The sequence below is a fragment of the Lytechinus pictus genome, chromosome 15 (assembly GCF_037042905.1).
Source record: "Lytechinus pictus isolate F3 Inbred chromosome 15, Lp3.0, whole genome shotgun sequence".
Lineage (NCBI taxonomy): Eukaryota > Metazoa > Echinodermata > Echinoidea > Temnopleuroida > Toxopneustidae > Lytechinus > Lytechinus pictus.
This window is the reverse complement of record NC_087259.1, coordinates 1,112,935-1,131,042: the sequence shown is the minus strand read 5'-3', so window position 1 is coordinate 1,131,042 and position 18,108 is coordinate 1,112,935. Positions and strand designations below refer to the sequence as shown.

The 18,108-nt window shown below is 35.2% G+C and overlaps 1 protein-coding gene across 4 annotated transcripts; it reads right to left on the bottom strand.

The window, feature by feature from the left end:
- Positions 1–302: 302 nt before the first annotated feature.
- On the bottom strand, positions 303–16,792 carry LOC129277168 (protein piccolo-like). Of its 4 annotated transcripts, none has more exons than XM_054913380.2 (9): positions 16,521–16,689; positions 13,377–13,425; positions 10,836–10,883; positions 9,134–9,200; positions 7,238–7,364; positions 5,169–5,346; positions 4,343–4,506; positions 3,515–3,656; positions 303–2,347 (listed from the first exon to the last, which is right to left on the bottom strand). In XM_054913380.2, the coding sequence occupies exons 1-9, from the start codon at positions 16,529–16,531 to the stop codon at positions 2,126–2,128; spliced, it is 1,008 nt and encodes a 335-aa protein (XP_054769355.2). In that variant the 5' UTR covers positions 16,532–16,689; the 3' UTR covers positions 303–2,125. The 4 variants fall into 4 exon arrangements, with proteins under 4 accessions (XP_054769355.2, XP_054769354.2, XP_063966283.1 ...); XM_054913379.2 differs by having other exon boundaries at positions 16,298–16,624; XM_064110213.1 differs by lacking the exon at positions 16,521–16,689 and adding an exon at positions 16,247–16,453.
- Positions 16,793–18,108: the final 1,316 nt, after the last annotated feature.

Below are 18,108 nucleotides of genomic sequence, written 5' to 3'. Positions count from 1 at the left end.
GGTGGTCTCAGAAGATTTCATGGAATTCATAAGAATTATGGGCTGTGACCCTCACTGCACACTGTCAAAGATGTACATTGGCGAACAAAACTGAGAGATGTTCTATTTTCCCTTTTTTACATCCATTTTGATCAAAATTTTAAGTGCAATGATCTCTTGACTTTTGTCTGCTCATGCTGCAAAATTCACTCAAGTGTCAAGGTCACATGATCGGAAGACCTAAATTGAAGTGATTTTCAATTGGAATTTTATACACACACGTGCATATGTTAGAACCAGCATACTAAGGAGCACAAGCTATGTTTATCAGTTCAAATAAGTTTATTTAAAAGTAAAATAAAATAAATAATGAAATACAAAAAGACCACATGTTAAAGCAGTACTGTAGTAGATGAAGCTGTGACATAATATGGAAATCAATGTGACTTTAAACTCAAGTCTCAAAATATGAAAATAATGGCAAAATAAACTGGCATAGTACAGGAAGTCAAAATAAAGAGTAATAGATGAATATATATATTGACAAACAGAAAGAAAACATTGCAGCTAATTAAAGAAGGTAAACCAGAAAGTTGGGTCAATCATTTTGGTCCATAACCCAGCTAAGAAATATGATCAATTTTTGGCTACCAGGTCATAATTAAAAAAAAATCACTCAAATAATTTTGATCTATGTTTATCTTAGTAACGATAAAAAACAATAGCTTACATTTATCAAAATAAAATTATGGAAATATGGACAAAAAAAGATAAAGCTACATGTATTAATTTCTTTTCTCTGTGGTATAAGTAAAACAGAAACTGAAAGGAAAGGTAGATGAAAGTATGTCCATGCATGTATAAGTAAAATCCTGGTATGAGAAAGAAGAAAAATCATATATAATGTACCAAATTTACAATTAAATGGGTAGCTTGCTTGCAAAGTCCTGTTTGTTTTGTTTAAGTATTAAGTCTCTTTTCAATAAGAGACATTATTATTTTGTCTAAACATCAGTAGCACGGTATCGGAGGTGCTTTTGTTTTGGGCCATTTGCCCTCTAACATTTTATCTTGGCCCCTGGACTTGGCTGCCATCCATGCATACACATCTTTTTATAATTATGTCCATGAATACTTTGACAGATATGATTATATCATTACTCATATATAAACAAAAGAATAATAAATCTTATCATAAACAAAAATAGAATTTAAAAAAAGTATTCAACAAATTAGAGAAGAAATTGCCAGCAATCATTTGATTCAGTCTCCTTTTATGTGCCTTAGATCAGATTCAAGTCAATGACTTAGCCTTGGCCAACATACTAAATTGGAAAGTGTTTTATCCATTCACAATAGCCTATGAAACAAAGAGTCCAATAACCCCTTTCAAAGAAAAAAAATCTTTGATTCCATTATAATGACCCTCTAGCTCATTTTGGAATACAAACTCCAAGGCTTTTTCTGATGATTTAATAAAATCGAACTTTAGACAAAAATACAACTCTCTGATCTTAATAATCAGCCCTTGCAGCCCTTGGAATGTTAACTACAACAAATTATAACTTGCAACAACAAATTGTTTATAAGTAAAAATAAAAAGAATATATCATGTTTTTTTTTCCAAATTTTATATTTGGCAAATACTGATATATATATATATCTGAAAACTGTGACAAAAAATATTACAATCATGTTTTTTTTCTTCTTTCATTCAAACATAAAGCAAAAAGTAAATGAACAGCACACAATCAAAATACTACAAAGTAAACCTGCTTTGATAAGATACATTCACTCTCTGTTCTTAACTTGAAGTATTTCATTCAAATAAAATATATTTTTTAAACATAATACATACTCTGAAAGGAATAAATTGATTTAGTTCTTAACACATACCTATCTCTAGGGGGATTTTTATTTTCATTATATCATCTGTTATTCTACAAATTTGACCATGTATTAACATTTTTATTCATTAGACAAATATATATGGCATGTTGGCACTGTTTTGTTAATTTCAGGGAAAAAGAAATTCTGAAGGTTTGGTCATTGTTTGAATACATTTTCCAGCTCTTATTCACATTATTGCATTGTATGAATATATGAAATTGAATTTTCTCAGTTGATGATATAGATTTGTCAAAGTTCAACAAGCAGCAAACTTGATCTTGCCATTTCTAAGTGACATGGGAGCTATCTCAGGTGAGGTCTGATGCAATTCTTTCTTGAGCTGGCGAGCAAGACGTGAAACAGTTACAGGTCTGGGGGAAGTGGATCCTCTCTTCCCCCTAGCTGGCTGCTGACGTCTCGATGCTGGTGACTTGACGGGAGATAGATCTGTAATGCCATCAAGACGATCTTGAAGTTCCTGTATATCAAATGATAAAACTTACAGTCAGGGATCACCAGGGACTTTGTAGTGTAGGGGGGGAATTGAGTTGGCAATATTGCTAGCCGGCTAGCATCAGCGCATCGTGCTTGCACGCACCCTTCGGTGTTTGCTCTACCCAGCTACTGCACACAGCACTGCACTTTGTTGATACAGGGATTTGTTGATACTGCGCATGCGCCATGACATATTTCATGAATATGCATGAGGTTGTAATGAATATGCATGATATCGGTCATGAAAACAAAAAAGTTATACAAGTTTCTTTTTCGTGATAAAGTACAGCAATAACATAGATATTTAATGAATATAATATTTTTTTAATTGTATCATTGTCCTTGTCAGAGATCAACCAATCATCCATTATAGCTTTAATTCAAGGCCCAAACAACAAAATATTGTTTTCTTTGAATGTGGGGAAATTAGTACTGGTCACACAAGTGTGCTATTACATAAGAGTACTGGTCAGGTGAGTGTGATATTACACACAGTACCGGTCATGGTGTGTGTGATATTATACATAGAGTACTGGTCAGGTGAGTGTGATATTACATCGAGTACCGGTCAGGGGAGTGATATTGCACACAGTACAGGTCAGGTGTGTGTGATATTACACACAGTACCGGTCATGGTGTGTGTGATATTATACATAGAGTACCGGTCAGGTGAGTGTGATATTACACACAGTACCGGTCATGGTGTGTGTGATATTATACATAGAGTACCAGTCATGGTGTGTGTGATATTACAATACACACAGTACCGGTCATGGTGTGTGTGATATTATACATAGAGTACCGGTCAGGTGAGTGTGATATTAAATAGAGTACCGTTCAGGTGAGTGTGATATTAAATAGAGTACCGTCAGTGGTGTGTTGCAAGCTAGGGAATATTTGCAATCAATATGAAATTTCTGTTGCACATTTACAATTGAAAGATCAATTTTGCTGTAGTTAATATCTTTAGACTCCTTGCTGACAGAAGCAGATTAGCAATCAATTGTAAATTTAAAATTAATTGCAAGACATATGACTGATCTGGGGACCCAAACATATTTCCAGTTGCTTGCAACACCTCAAGACACTTTAATTTTGGTTATAAATTTATTTGGAAATTGATCAAGTTCATCAAGGGTACTTCTCTTACCTTGAGTATAACAAGTTTCTTGGTTGCCTTCATTATTTTGGTTTTAGCCGTGCTCACAGGAGATGGAATGATAACATCATCAAAGTCAAGCTGACGTTTCACTTTCCTCATTGTAACATTGGCCTTCTTCAATGGCTTGGGTCTAAGATAAAGAATTTCTAGCTGTAAATTATATGCTATCAATGTTTTCATGAGTTAGAATGTTGAGTTGTCTAGTCCTTTACATCAATGCATTCATATACACATTCACTGCCTCTGTACCTTCACCGGAAATAGAAAAGATAACTGCCCAACAAGAGAAGCTGGAAATAATGGTATTATTTTACCCGTTGAATACTGAATTCTTTTTCAATAGGTTTAATCTAACCTGGGTCCTAACTTGTGAGAGTTGTAATCAATTAAAATTTGATATTTCAAATACAATACAATACAATACAATACCAATATACCAATAGCTTTTTATTGCAATTTGGTAACAAAAATGAGTTTAAGGAAAACGTACGCTGGTTCTCGTAGCCGATTTGTAAATCATCAAACAATGACAATGATTTATTTAAAGCTTTCTACTTGAGCTCAAGTCTTGCCTATTTTAGATCTTGCTGTTAATTTCTTAGTGGTGAACCTGTCTATATTGAAAACCTGTCTCAAGTGGCCACAAAATATACATCCCATTTGAAGAACTTGTCTATGAAGGCCATCTGTCTACAATGATCACTTTTCCGGTTTCCCTGGTTGGCCTTATTTGGCAGATTTGTTTTTCTTTTTCATTCATTCCACATTGAGCACTCTTAAGAGTGGAGTTGGTGCATTATAAATCTTTTCACTTACTTAGGAATGACTTCAGAGGCTGGAGGAATCTTGGCCAATTGAAATGTGACGATTGGTCCCTTGGTTGCCCTGGTAACTCGTGGTGATCTTCCTCTTGGTGATGGTTTGACAGGTGAGGGTGGGACAGTTCTCTTGGAAGCAGCTACCTGACGGGGCTGTCTAGTCTGTGGTTTGTAGGAAGGGATGAGTAGACATGTGAGAGAAAGATAGACAAAAGCATAGCAAGAAGAGAAGACAGATGAGGTTTTTAACTGAATGCTACATTGCATTGCCTATGGCCAATCAAGATCATTATTGCATGGCTAAAACATTGACTTTTAGGTACCTATCAGAATGGTTCTTTCATATTTGCTAACACAGCTTGCATTATTCTAAGGTGATAAAAACCTTAGTTGCCAACCTGAACAGATTTGCTGCCCTCAAACTTTCTGTTACCAACAGTGGTTCTTAGATATTTTTTTGAAATATTGCCTTGACCTGAGGCCTTTATAAGACCTTGAGCAACAGGTCCCTGGGGTAACAATTACTTTGTAGTGACAGACCGTTCAATGAATAAAGGAAGGGGCCTTTATATCTTTATGGATAGTTTGCCTTTAAAATCAAACGGCTGAGAAACCCTTTCACGACTGACCATGGACAGAAACCTTTCCTACCCCAGGTAGGCCTTGGTTGGACCTCAGGTAAGCAATTATCTAGATGTAAGGGGGGGGGGGCTTATAATGACCTCTTCTGCATTGGTGGTCCAACATCCCTGGCCAAATGGGAAAAGTCCTACCTTGTGTAGGTAAAAATAGTTGTAACAGCTAGGCTCTATGTTTCACTGTACCTTTTTTTGTGGTGATGTACTGCCCCTAGGTGCAGGTGGTTTACGGGCATTGGTCTTGCGGCCCGCTGACCGGGTCCTTGGGGGACTAAAGGCATCCGTGGTGAATGGAGATCCAGTGGACGCAGAGAAATCTGGTCTTGGCCACGTAGATGGACGCTTGACCACTGGCTGAAAACTCCTAGATGTAGAAAGAGAAGAAAGAGAACGGTTATGACTGGCAATTTATTCACAGATTAATTATTATTTAAGGACCATTAGACTCAAATGCAAATTGGAAAAAGTGCAAGCTCTTTGCATAAATCTTGCACATTTTCATGATGAAATTATTTTTGATACACAAATAAATAGGTGTAGGTGTTATAGTTCAATGTAAATTTTGAAACATGCTAAAATTGTCACTGTGTTTTATACCTAGAAAAAAAACCTGACACTCTATTTTGATTAAATGAACCCCTTTGTGACAATTGGTGAAGGTTAAGGCCAAAATAAGTGTCTTCCTCAGTAAGATCAGAATGAAATCATATTGTAAAGGAGTCACATTGCCTGATCCTCAACATGCTATAATTATGAGGTGTAAATCAATAGGAGAAATCTAGTGCTTGCTAAAATCTATAAAAAGATAAAGAGATAGAATGTGTTAGATTATTACTTCAAATTTTGAATTATCAAAACCAGAACTTAATGGTAATCCAAATAGTAACAGTTATTATTTCTCACTTCCACTGTAGTATAGACACAACATAGTCAACCATAATTTTGCATTAATTAGATATTAATATTAATTAATTAATTTATTAATATCATCCATACCTAGAAATACAAACAAAATATCTATTAACCCTAATTTAACCGGGTTATTTCATTCAGACCAGGATATATGGGGAGGGGGGGGGGGTCAATTGGACCCCCCTCCCCCCGCCCATCGGATCTTGGCTGCTAATTTTTTATTTTTTATTTTTTTAATGTTTTTGCCTTTAACTCACTTTATATAGCTAGTAGAATGCCAATTTTTCGTTAGAGTATCAGTTATTACATTTCCAACAAATATCTAGAAAATATAATAGTTTATTATGTATTCTATTGTTTTTTTTAATTCTTATGTATTTCTTTGTTTTTTTTTCATTTCTTTTCATTCCTTTTGCAATCATAAATAACAAAATAAATCCATTTAAACCAACAAAAGTAAAAGTGGTCATAAATTTATGATTTTGGTTGAAAAACACAATTTGTATTGACTTTGTACACGGAATCACGATTTTGAGCAATTTTGGGTCTGACATGCACTTACAAAATGTTGTGTAATTTTGGAACAGAGTTCCCCCCCCCCCCCGTTAGATAAGGGGTAAAGTATTAAAGGAGCAATCTTAAACTAATTCTAGACAAAAATAATATTACTGCTCAGATCCTAACCATTTGAATCATTAAACATTTACATAGAATTAGAAATTCCTTTTTCTATTGAAATTTTACATACTAGATTCATATCTACTTTAGATTGCACTCAGAAAATGTAATCGTTATTGAGTGGTTTCCAATCCAATTAATTAGTTTCTTTACCCCAAAAAAATCACTCTGGAAAAGTTTTTTTTTCCTTCAGAAGTTGTGAATGGTACATACATAGCTGATAGCTCACAAGGTTTTGGGTTCAAATCCCAGCCATGGGAGAAATATCCTCTTCTAGGACCTTTATGTGTCATTTTACCATGTCGTTGAATGGACATACATGTATATCCACTGCCTCCTAACTCTTTCCCACCCTCTTTCTGTCTCTTCTCTCCTGCAGATCTCTACCACATACACAACCAAGCACAATGCTACTTGCCCTTATCTAATAATAGTAGGGACAGTGATTTTCCATTTACTTACTTTCCATGTGAAAAGAAGATTAAATTTACCTTAGCAAAATGCAATTCAATTTTTGCTGTGTACATTTTCTCTGACAAAACAGAATTTCAATTTTAGACCAAGTTTGAAATTGATATAATAAATTTTGATCATTCAGGACTTTGTTCCTTTGTCTTTTTCATTACATTGTTGTTGACTGATCAAGGTAAATATATGAATCTTACTTTGACCTGTCTTCCAATTTAATGTAGTTTTCCTTAAGCTGACGAGATGGTGCAGTTCGCTTTTCCCTTCTGGATAGCTGTTGTGAAGATACTATCGACTTGTGTTTACCAATTAACCATTTCAAATCTGCATTAACAATAAAAAAATACAAAAATCATAGGTCTAATTCTTTAAAAAATTTACTTTCAGAAATATTATCAAAATGACACAGCTGCTACTGTATTAAAATGTTTTTAGTATCAATTTCTTGGGGAGAATCTCATTCAATGAAAAAAAAAACATTTAAATAAATTGCTCAATTATATCCTGGGGGATAGTTGCAAATCTGCCCTTGAAATATGCCCTAGGAGACAAGAGCCATGGAAAACTAAAATTACTGCCCCTGAAATTAACATAGGGTGAAATATAAAATGAAATGTTACAATGTAGCAAACTATGGATAGTAAGATCAAAAAGTGCATGAAGCTCTGGATTTTTTTTACGATGACTATAATACTGATCAGGGCTCCCAGCTTTTCAAGAAAACAAAATTCCCTGATTTTCCCCTGATGAAGTTTAACAAGTCCCTGAAAATTATTGAATCCCATCCCAGTTTCACAAGTTTTCTACGTTGTTGCAGTAAAATACATGTATTTTCAGTATAAAAATAATGAAAAACTAATTAGTACTATTACATAGGCATGTAATGGCCTCCCTTCTCCCAATAGCAATCCTTTCTTCACCTTATACAGAAAGAGGTTGAGTCAAGGCAATCCTAGTACATGACCATTAAATTACAACACACTGTTAAAGACACCACTTTGATATGCAACAAAATATAACAGAGTCTGACTGACTACCGTGCTTTCGACTTTTGGGCAGATCAAAATTCCCTGATTTTCCCTCATTTGAGGCATTTTCCCCTAATTTGAGGTATTTTTTTATCAAATTCCCTGATTTTTCCATGACTGGAAAAAAGTGAAATAATTTTCCCTGATTACCCTGCTGATACTGACTACACCTGCCCCCCCCCCCCTGCTATCAGAATAATAAAATAGGTCTGAGGAGAAAATGATATATACAGTGCGTCCCACAAAAAAACGAAACCGAGATTTATTGATGATTTATCATAACTTAATCACAAATACAATAGACAAGTGACCTACCATTGTATTGCTTAGAATCTCCTCTTTCATCTGAAATTACTTAGATTATTTCTCATTCATGCATGAGTGAGCAAATACAATTCGAAGAAAGGATACCAAAAACTCATTTGGCGGGGGGTATCTAAATTTCAAAAAGAAAATCACATGCCTAAAAGTTCCATATCTGCTCTTTTATTTGATACCTTAATCACAGAAAATGGTCAAGAAGTAAAAAAGTTCTGTTCCCTCAAAACAATGCTTGTATTTCCATAATTTCATTAAATAAACGTGTTTTCACCGGTTTCCCACAGAAGCTATCGCACAGTTAACAAAAGACTTAATGCATGGCTGATCGTCAAAAAAACGGAGTGTCGAGTAAATCTGAACGCTAGCCTGTAAAACCTCTTCATTTTATAAAATTATTGAAATTCAAGCCTTATTTCAAATAACCAGAACTTTGTTATTTCTTGACCATTTTCTGTAATTGAGGTATCAAATTAAAGAGCAGATATTAAACTTTTAACAAATGTGATTTTCTCTTTGAAACCCAGATACAGCCCGCCAAGTGACTTTTTGGTATCCCCTCTTCAAATTGTTTTTGCTCACTCATGCGTGAATGAGAAATAACTTAAGTAATTTCAGATGAAAGAGGAGATTCTAAGCTTTACAATGGTATGTCACTTGTCTATAGCATTTGTGATTAAGTTATGATAAATCATCGATAAATCTCGGTTTCATTTTTTGTGGGACGCACTGTATATATACATGTACCTTCTAATGTAAGAACTTGAATTCCCCATTTAGCGGCTACACCAACTGCATAAGAGCGAACTTCAGTCTGTGCAAGGAAAAATCATACATTTACACTGGATTAAGGAACATAGCACATACACACAAAAGAACTGTTTTGCTTTCAATATTGATTTTACAGTACAAATCAACACAAATGAATGACATTTGAAAAAACAGCAGTATATTTACTTTTTTTGTATGCAGCAAGTTTCAGCTGCTTTCTTTCTCTTTTCTTCAGATTCTTGAAATAACTATGATTCTCAAATCTTTTATTTTCTTCCAGCATTGTGCTCAATTTGTATGTGAACATGGGCTGCTGATCTATAATGAAATTAGCACCAATTAATTTACCAATAACTATACTCTCAATCTTCTTTAATACACTCATTTGAAAGAATTTGGAGAATTTTATTAAGAATACTCTTGAATCTTGAATATAGGTGCATTCATTTAATCTAAAAAAAGAGCATAAGATTATTACATGTATTACAATTCAACCCATTGGTTATGAAAACCTTTCTTTCGAAAGCATAAGAATTGAAGATGTGCATTTATATACTAAACCATTTTTAAGGCAATCTCTTTATTTTGAAACATGTCATATATGGTGCAAACAAGGTTGCACTCTTTCTCAATTTTCTATAACCCTTAAAGTCTGGGGGGGGAAGCATCTTTTTTTTCTGATGATTTGCAGCACTTATTTTTTTGGCTGCACAGCTTGTGCACTTTTATTTTCAAGTCCCATACGAGACCAACTTTGTGACCCTTGGCTACGCGATTACGTAAGTACACAACATAATGTACATGTCGGATCCTAAATCCAACAAATTTTGACAAAAACAATAAAAGAAAATCAAAATAAAAAAAAATCAAAAATACATAAAAAATCAAAAGTCAGCAATGCTATGAAGAATATTTACAACAAAAAGTAGAATTCTAGCAGCCATATTATGTAATTAGAGCAAAAAGTATGATTCATGAATAATTTAGCATAATTAATTCACACAATGAATTAACTTGAATCTACCTATGCTACTGTACAGAGTTCTTCATTCTTAAGCATCATTCAAAAAATTTTCATTAACGCGAGATCTGTGGCTGAGATCTCAAGGGGGGCATAATTTTAATCAAACAAAAATCTGCTTTCACAATTCTGTGCTTTCTGCCTTCACAATATATGATTTATTTGCAGTTCATGTTTGTGAAATTGGCTTCTCTGAACTAAACCCTCAAACAGGGATGTACCAATTATTATCATTATTTTTTTTTGGGGGGGTGGGGGTCACACAAACATTCAATGTGCATTCATAAAGCAAGCATAAATAGAACCCTGTAATACAGCTGCGGTCAATGCATTGTCTGATGATGCTTATTTGTCGTTCATATTATTATACATGACTTTACAAATAGCTGGTATGTCAAGTACCCTGAGGCGATACCAGAATATTTCGTGAAAGAGGATACGATTCCAAAACAGAGAGTTCAATTTATTTTTCAAATAAAAAGTCAAATTGTAGCATTGCCCCTTGAAGTGCAAAATAAGATTTTCAAAAAATAAGAACAAGTTACAACCCATATTTTGCTTGAAATATCAAGACCTCCTAAAAGTAATACATCACTTTTTGATCATGATACAACTTCAATACACTCTAAAATTCATATTGATCAGCATTCAGCATACCTGTTTATCTTGGTTGCTTCTTGTAACCATAGCCCTTCCCCTTGAATACTAAGAGGGCAAGACAAAAAACATTTACCAAAATTTTGCATTTTTGAATGGATCAAGGGGAGAGATGCTATTAAAAAACAAGTGGAACGCCTCTGGCAGTCTCGCCTGCATTACGTGATTTAATATAGCAGCAGTGCTAACTTTGAAAACTACTATAAAATTATCATTCACAAAAACACCATTCATATAATGACATAATACCACGTTCATTGACCATAACTGACATTTGAATGGTGACTTAAGACTTGTCAACTACACCCATGTCCACATTTCATTCACTCTATCCACAAACTTTCAAAGTTATGATGGCAATTCAACAATTACCCCAACATGGCCTAAGTTTATTGACCTTAACTGACCTTTGACCTTGGTTTTGTGACCTGAAACTCACAGGGGATGTTCAGTGATACTTGATTACTCTTATATCCCAAGTTTTATGAACTAGATCCATAAACTTTCAGAGTTAGGAACTTAGGATGGTAATTTAACAAATACCCCCAACACGGCCAAAGTTCATTGACCTTAAATGACCATTGACCATGGTCATGTGACCTTAAACTCGCACAGGATATTCAGTCGTACTTGATTAACCTAATGTCCACGTTTCATGTACTAGATCCAAAATTTTCAATGTTATGATAGTAATTCAACAAATACCCCCAACTTGACCAAAGTTCATTGACCCTAAATGACCTTTGACCTTGGTCATGTGACCTGAAACTCAAGCAGGATGTTTACTAATACTTGATTAACCTTATGCCCAAGTTTCATGAACTAGGTCCATATACTTTCTAAGTTATGATGTCATTTCAAAAACTTAACCTTAGGTTAAGATTTGATGTTGACGCCGCCGCCGCCGCCATCGGAAAAGTGGCGCCTTTAGTCTCGCTCTGCTATGCAGGCGAGACAAAAACTGCATCTTACACTGGTTACTATGAAGACAGACTATGGTAGATAAAAGTACTGGTATATGTAAACTATTTTTTGTATTCAAAGCATTCAAGATTTAATATGATGCATAACCCTACCAGTTCAGATTTATCTACCATGGTCTGATAATTGAAAGTTCAGCAAATTACTGAGCCAGTCTACAATGTGCTGTTCTACAAACGTGTTTAAGGTAGTAAGATTGATCAATCAAGGTCATCATAAATTATAAGGAGTTCATATTTTCAAAGAATTGTAATAAAAAGATTTAAAACAAGTGGAATGCCTCTGGCCGTCTCACCTGCATCACGCGATTCAATATAGCAGCAGTGCTGATTTTGAAAACTACTGTAACTCGCACAAGATGTTCAGTGATACTTGGTTACTCTTATTTCCACGTTTTATGAACTAGACCAATACACTTATAGAGATATGATGGCAATTCAACAAATACCCCCAACGTGGCCAAAGTTCTTTGACCTTACATGACCTTTGACCTTGATCATGTGACCTGAAACTCGCACAGGATGTTCAGTGATACTCGATTACTATTATGTCCAAGTTTTATGAACTAGACCAACACACTTTCAAATTTATGGCTGTAATTCAACAAATACCCCAATTTGGCCAAAGTTCATTGACCCTAAATGACCTTTGACCTTGATCATGTGACCTGAAACTTGCACAGGATGTTCAGTAATACTTGATTACTATTATGTCCAAGTTTCATGAATCAGATCCATAAACTTTCAAAGTTATGATGGTAATTCAACAGATACCCCCAATTCGGCCAAAGTTCATTGACCCTAAATGACCTTTGACCTTGGTCATGTGATGTGAAACTCAAGCAGGATGTTCAGTGATACTTGATTAACCTTATGTATAAGTTTCATGAACTAGGTCCATATATTTTCTAAGTTATGATGACATTTCAAAAACTTAACCTTAGGTTAAGATTTTGATGTTGATTCCCCCAACATGGTCTAAGTTCATTGACCCTAAATGACCTTTGACCTTGGTCATGTGACATGAAACTCAGGCAGGATGTTCAGTAATACTTGATTAACCTTATGGCCAAGTTTCATGAACTAGGTCCATATACTTTCTAAGTTATGCTGTCATTTCAAAAACTTAACCTCAGGTTAAGATTTGGTGTTGACGCCGCCGTCGCCGCCGCCGCCGCCGTCGCCGTCGGAAAAGCGGCGCCTATAGTCTCACTCTGCTATGCAGGTGAGACAAAAACTGAGCTTTCAAAAAATCACCATTAAACTGTCTTGGTTTTTATAAGTCCTAATACAATTGTTGACCTTGATTCTAATTGCAATTCCTCTGAATATGTCTGTGAACCAAATAAGAACAAAATTTATAGATACAAATGAGACCATCTGGGCATTAGACCAAGTGACCAAATGGTAATTAGACCAAATTTATAGTAGACCAAGTGGAATACGTAAAGATGATGTTGGATGATCTGTAAATTAGACAATCTGCTTGTAGACCAAGTGGATATAAACCATAATAAGAGGAAAACAAAAAAGCTGGACTAAGAAAAATTTGAGCAATTACCTCACTTCCCTTTCCCTTGCTCACTGGGGCACTTGATGCTCTTGTTTTCCTGATGAAAATAAAAAGATGTTCAAATTCAGAAATAGTTAATAAGGGAAGATTTTAAGTTTTAAATTTTTGATCAAGCCCTGGCCCAATATTTTGAAAATCATTTTATTTTATCTTAGTAGACTGTCATAATGACCAAAACAATCATTGGCTTGATATTGTAAACTGTGGACTTGTGAGCTGGTCCAGATGTGCTTGTACACTTCAACCAATTTATCACAAGTACGGCATCCAAATTTGTGAAGACAAGATAAAAGATAATTATTTTCAGAATATTGAACAGGGCCCCAAAGCTTTAAAGCTAATAATTTCTTAAACATAATTGGTGCAAATCAATCATAGATATTGGCTATTTGATCAAACTATGAGAAGCATTGCTCAATTTCAGCTTGCATCTTGACATTTCATGAAATATTGTATAGTGTGAAGTGTAGTATCACCATATGTCCTTGCCATTATTTGATATAGGCCTATCCCCTGGCACTGCCCTTCCTAAGGTTCAAACTTTCATTCAACTACATTCACATCACCTTTTTCTCATTCATCTTTAGAATCTTCATTTCCAGTCCAGATATGCTTAGACAGCTTAAAGCTGTAAATTTGGAGGTTTTAACATTAAAAAAAAACTTTTAGGTTTGTTTAGTTATGAGCAAGCTAAACAAAACAGCGTGTAGATCGAGGTCTAATCCAATAGTGTTTTTTTTTTTAAAAGGCAATTCTACTAAGTAAACTTCATGGACTTACAACTGTTGTAACTTTGCCATTATTGCCCCTTCCATAGTAACAGAGCTCAGTAGCAAATCACAATCAAGGTTTCCATGGTAGTTGCTATATAATTGTAAAGTTACAACTACATGTAAAACTTTAAATGAACAAGCACTGACATTATAACATCACAATTTTTGCCAAAGTCACTCAAGTCAAAAAAAAAATCAACATTTAAAGTTAAACTGTTGCATTGCATTTTGTACAAAATCCAAATGACTAATTTTGTAACCAATGCTATCTGAAACTGACAACTTTTCAATTACCGGTAACTTTATTGGTTAAAGTAAACTCAATTAAGTTACAGAAATCACCAAAGTGCCACCCCAGTTTGCAACGCTCAAGGCAACAGTCACTCATTCTATGAACAAGTTTATGATATAACCTTGTTTTCTGTTACTACTCCCTGTGTGGTGAAATAAGGTTGGCAATGTTTGGCTTATTTTCTCTTTCTCTTTGGGACAAATGCTTGATTTTTTGACACTGTCAGTTTCCATTAAGCTATTCATCATATAACTTGGCTCTTAAGTAAATTTGATTCTTTGAATTATTTTTTCTTAATTAAAAATAGAGATTGAAAAATGACAATTGTCTTGCCATATTACTTTCCAACAATAAAGGGCGTACACAAAAATATGCCCAAAATTCAAGTTTTTGAGCGCTCTGGTGAATACAAAAATGACTCCCAAGTTACTAATTAAAAATAAATTGCAACTGTCTGGAAAATAGTATTTTTGGTCACAAAAGTGATATTTTAATGATTTTTTAAATTGTGTGCTATGTACAGCATTGGCATACCATGGCATAGTCCTACCTGTAGATTCCCCACAGGCAGGATGGTAATGAACCCTTGAGTGGGCAACAGTCAACGCTTTAACATTGGATATTAGAACTTATAGGGTCTACATGCACATATAGATCTATATGACTAGACCTAGGCCTATCTGAAAAAGTTAAGGATATATCTAACTTAGATCTAAACCGAAAAATCAGTCAAATTGGTCAGGATATGCGCCTCCACTGTCACTGAGACGTCTTTTCGGCTGGATTTGCGGCATTCTCTCCTACCATTTTTTCCTGTTCTGATGCATTTCGGGCCAAAACGGAATAGGCCTAGACCTAATAATCTTTATTTTTGGTCCAGTTCTTTTTTTATATTTTTATGAAATAAAGACAAAAATCAATGAGCCCCGTCGGCGGGATTTTGCATTGTTAACCCCCCAACATTAATGGCAGGCGCACGATCGCGGGTCGTACCCATGGTCGTACCGGTACCTGGGTACGTGTACGAGGAGAAATTTAAAAAATGTTTAAAAACTCTTCAAAACAGACGGCTGCCAGCTATAGTACCGTATGGGTACTAGTATTCAACCCGGCATAATTCAAAGATTTTGACATATTCCCCAAAATATTTAGAAATAGGGAATTTATCTTAATTTCATACCTTTGTTATTTCCAGGGTAATCTGTTGTCGATATTTTCTTTGTCAATCTGTCGACTGTATGCGCGGAGGATCGGATTATGCGGCGATGGCCTTTTGCACTGAATGGTACTAGTATTCAACCTAGTGAGGATTGATAGCAAATCTCAAAAGGGTTTAGATTGCTAAATTAGATCTAGATCTATGTAAGTCTCTGGCTTTGATTAATTCCCTGTTAGGTCTCATCTCAAATGGTCTAGTCCATAGTCGGATGGGACAAGGGCAGATTGAGAGACAGGGCCATCTTTCATCGCTAGGTTGAATACTAGTGCCGACGGGTTGAATACTAGTACCAAAATCCGTCGCCGTATAATTCGATCGCCCGCGCACACAGTCAACTGGTTGAAGAAAAAAATAATGGAAAAAAAAAACCAGCATTTGCTCTTGGAAATAAGACAGGTCTGAAATTCAGGTAAATTCTATATTTCTATATATTTGAGGAAACTCTCCAAACGGGTACTAGTGCCCTTACGGTATCTATTTGGTTGTTCCTCTGAACTCCGTTGGCTCCACTAGATCAAAAGCTTCGGTCTCTGTTATATTGGTTGTTCTGCTAAACTACGTTGGCTACACTCACCAATTACAGAAATTAAAAAACAATGTTAAAAAACTCGAAACAGACGCCTACCGGCTGTCTAGATAGGCGGCGCCACATTCATTGGGCGCCACAGAATCTGATGCCGGCTACTAGCGGCGGTACCACGGTAGGTAGACAAGCCAAGACCAAGTTCCATTATCAGCTGGACCATAACCGAGCAGTCACATCTAGGTCTACTCCGAATCTAGATTCTAGTTCGCAAGAGGACCATGAACCCAACTATCGATTTGTAACTAAATAGGAAATTCAATACCTCAGATGCATGCAGAACACGTTACCAGAATTCTCCAAATTTACGGAATTTTTCCTGGCCTGAGCTGAGTCAATGTGTCAATTGGGTTACCGTATATCGCAGCTGATTGCGATGCGCACGTCAGATATACGGTACCGGTATCGAGCTTGGATGCGATTACACTAGTCTCGAGAACACCTGTAATCTTTAATGCGTAATCTTACATTATATATCATGTAAAATTACAGGAAATTGGTATTTGGTGTGTGGAACCTTAGAAATTTCCTTAAATAAAACACCCTTTCCCCTTTTTAAACAGACCAGTTCTGTTAAATTGCAGAACAATTCCTGTTATATGAATTTAAAGAATGATTCTGTTATTGCTTTCTGCAAAATCAGTGGTTTTTTTAACAGTGTAGGCAGGCTTCCTATACTAGGGACCTACCAGTCAGCAAAAAACGAGGACAAAAAAGATGGAGCTATAAAAAACAAAGTAAGCAAAAAAAGGCTTATGAGTTTGCAAATTATACCACAATAAGATTTGACCTACACACTAGTTTTGCAAAATGAGGGGAGGCAAGACTAGGTAAAGAATATCGGGGAGGGTCTATAATTTTCAAAGTTGAATTAAAGCCAAAGTAGTTGGCAAATTATGGAGTAGGCATATTAAAGAGGCAAAACAATACTACCAGTCGGTAAAGTGCTGTACAATTGCTGCCTAGTCGGCATAATTCAGATCTGAAAAGAACAGAACACAAGACTTAAGTTAAAGACTGGTAACTCGTGTTCAGCCATGTAATCTGCAATTGGCAAATTCATTAAGACAATAATAATAATAATATAGGGTATTTATATTGCGCACATATCCACCTTGTTAGGTGCTCAAGGCGCTCCTATATCAACAAGTTTGCAGTTGGCAAAAACACAAAAATGTCCGAAGTTAATAGTAGGCATACATTAAAAAATAAAAAAAATAAAAAAATATTGTCGTAGAAGATTTTTTTATTTCATAGAGTCGATTTCAATTCAATTCAATTCTTAATTCCATTTTCATTCAAAACATAACACAAAGTAATATAAAGTAATACAAATCAATTACAATTTTACAGACGAGCATTCTTACTTCGTAAAAAAAAACAGTATAATATTGGGCATAAATGGAAATGAGGGGGTCCACTAAAAAGCAAAGCTTGTATAGTGTGGATCCCCCTTGGAAATGAAGAAAATATAATGAAGAAAATATAAGTCAGAATGTGCTTGGGGTGGGATGGGTGGGAGTGGGGGTAGGTTTGGGTTGTAGTCAATCAAGTCATTGGTGCAATCAATTCCAGGCTTCCAACGTGCAGTTTGAAAGCATTCTAATCCCTTTTATTTCCAGAACTGACATAAAAATAAATCCACTTTACATAATCAATTTTAGTATGTTAAAATCATGATAAAACATACTTAAAATGGTGTCTGCCCATAATAAAATTACACCATGCTTTCCCAATCATCAAAAGAATCTATTAATCAGTCGCTAAATGCAATCCTTATTAGGTCCCTTACCTGGTAAGTACATGTATATTAAAAATTTTCAACTCGCGCTTCGCGCTCGCATTATTCAATT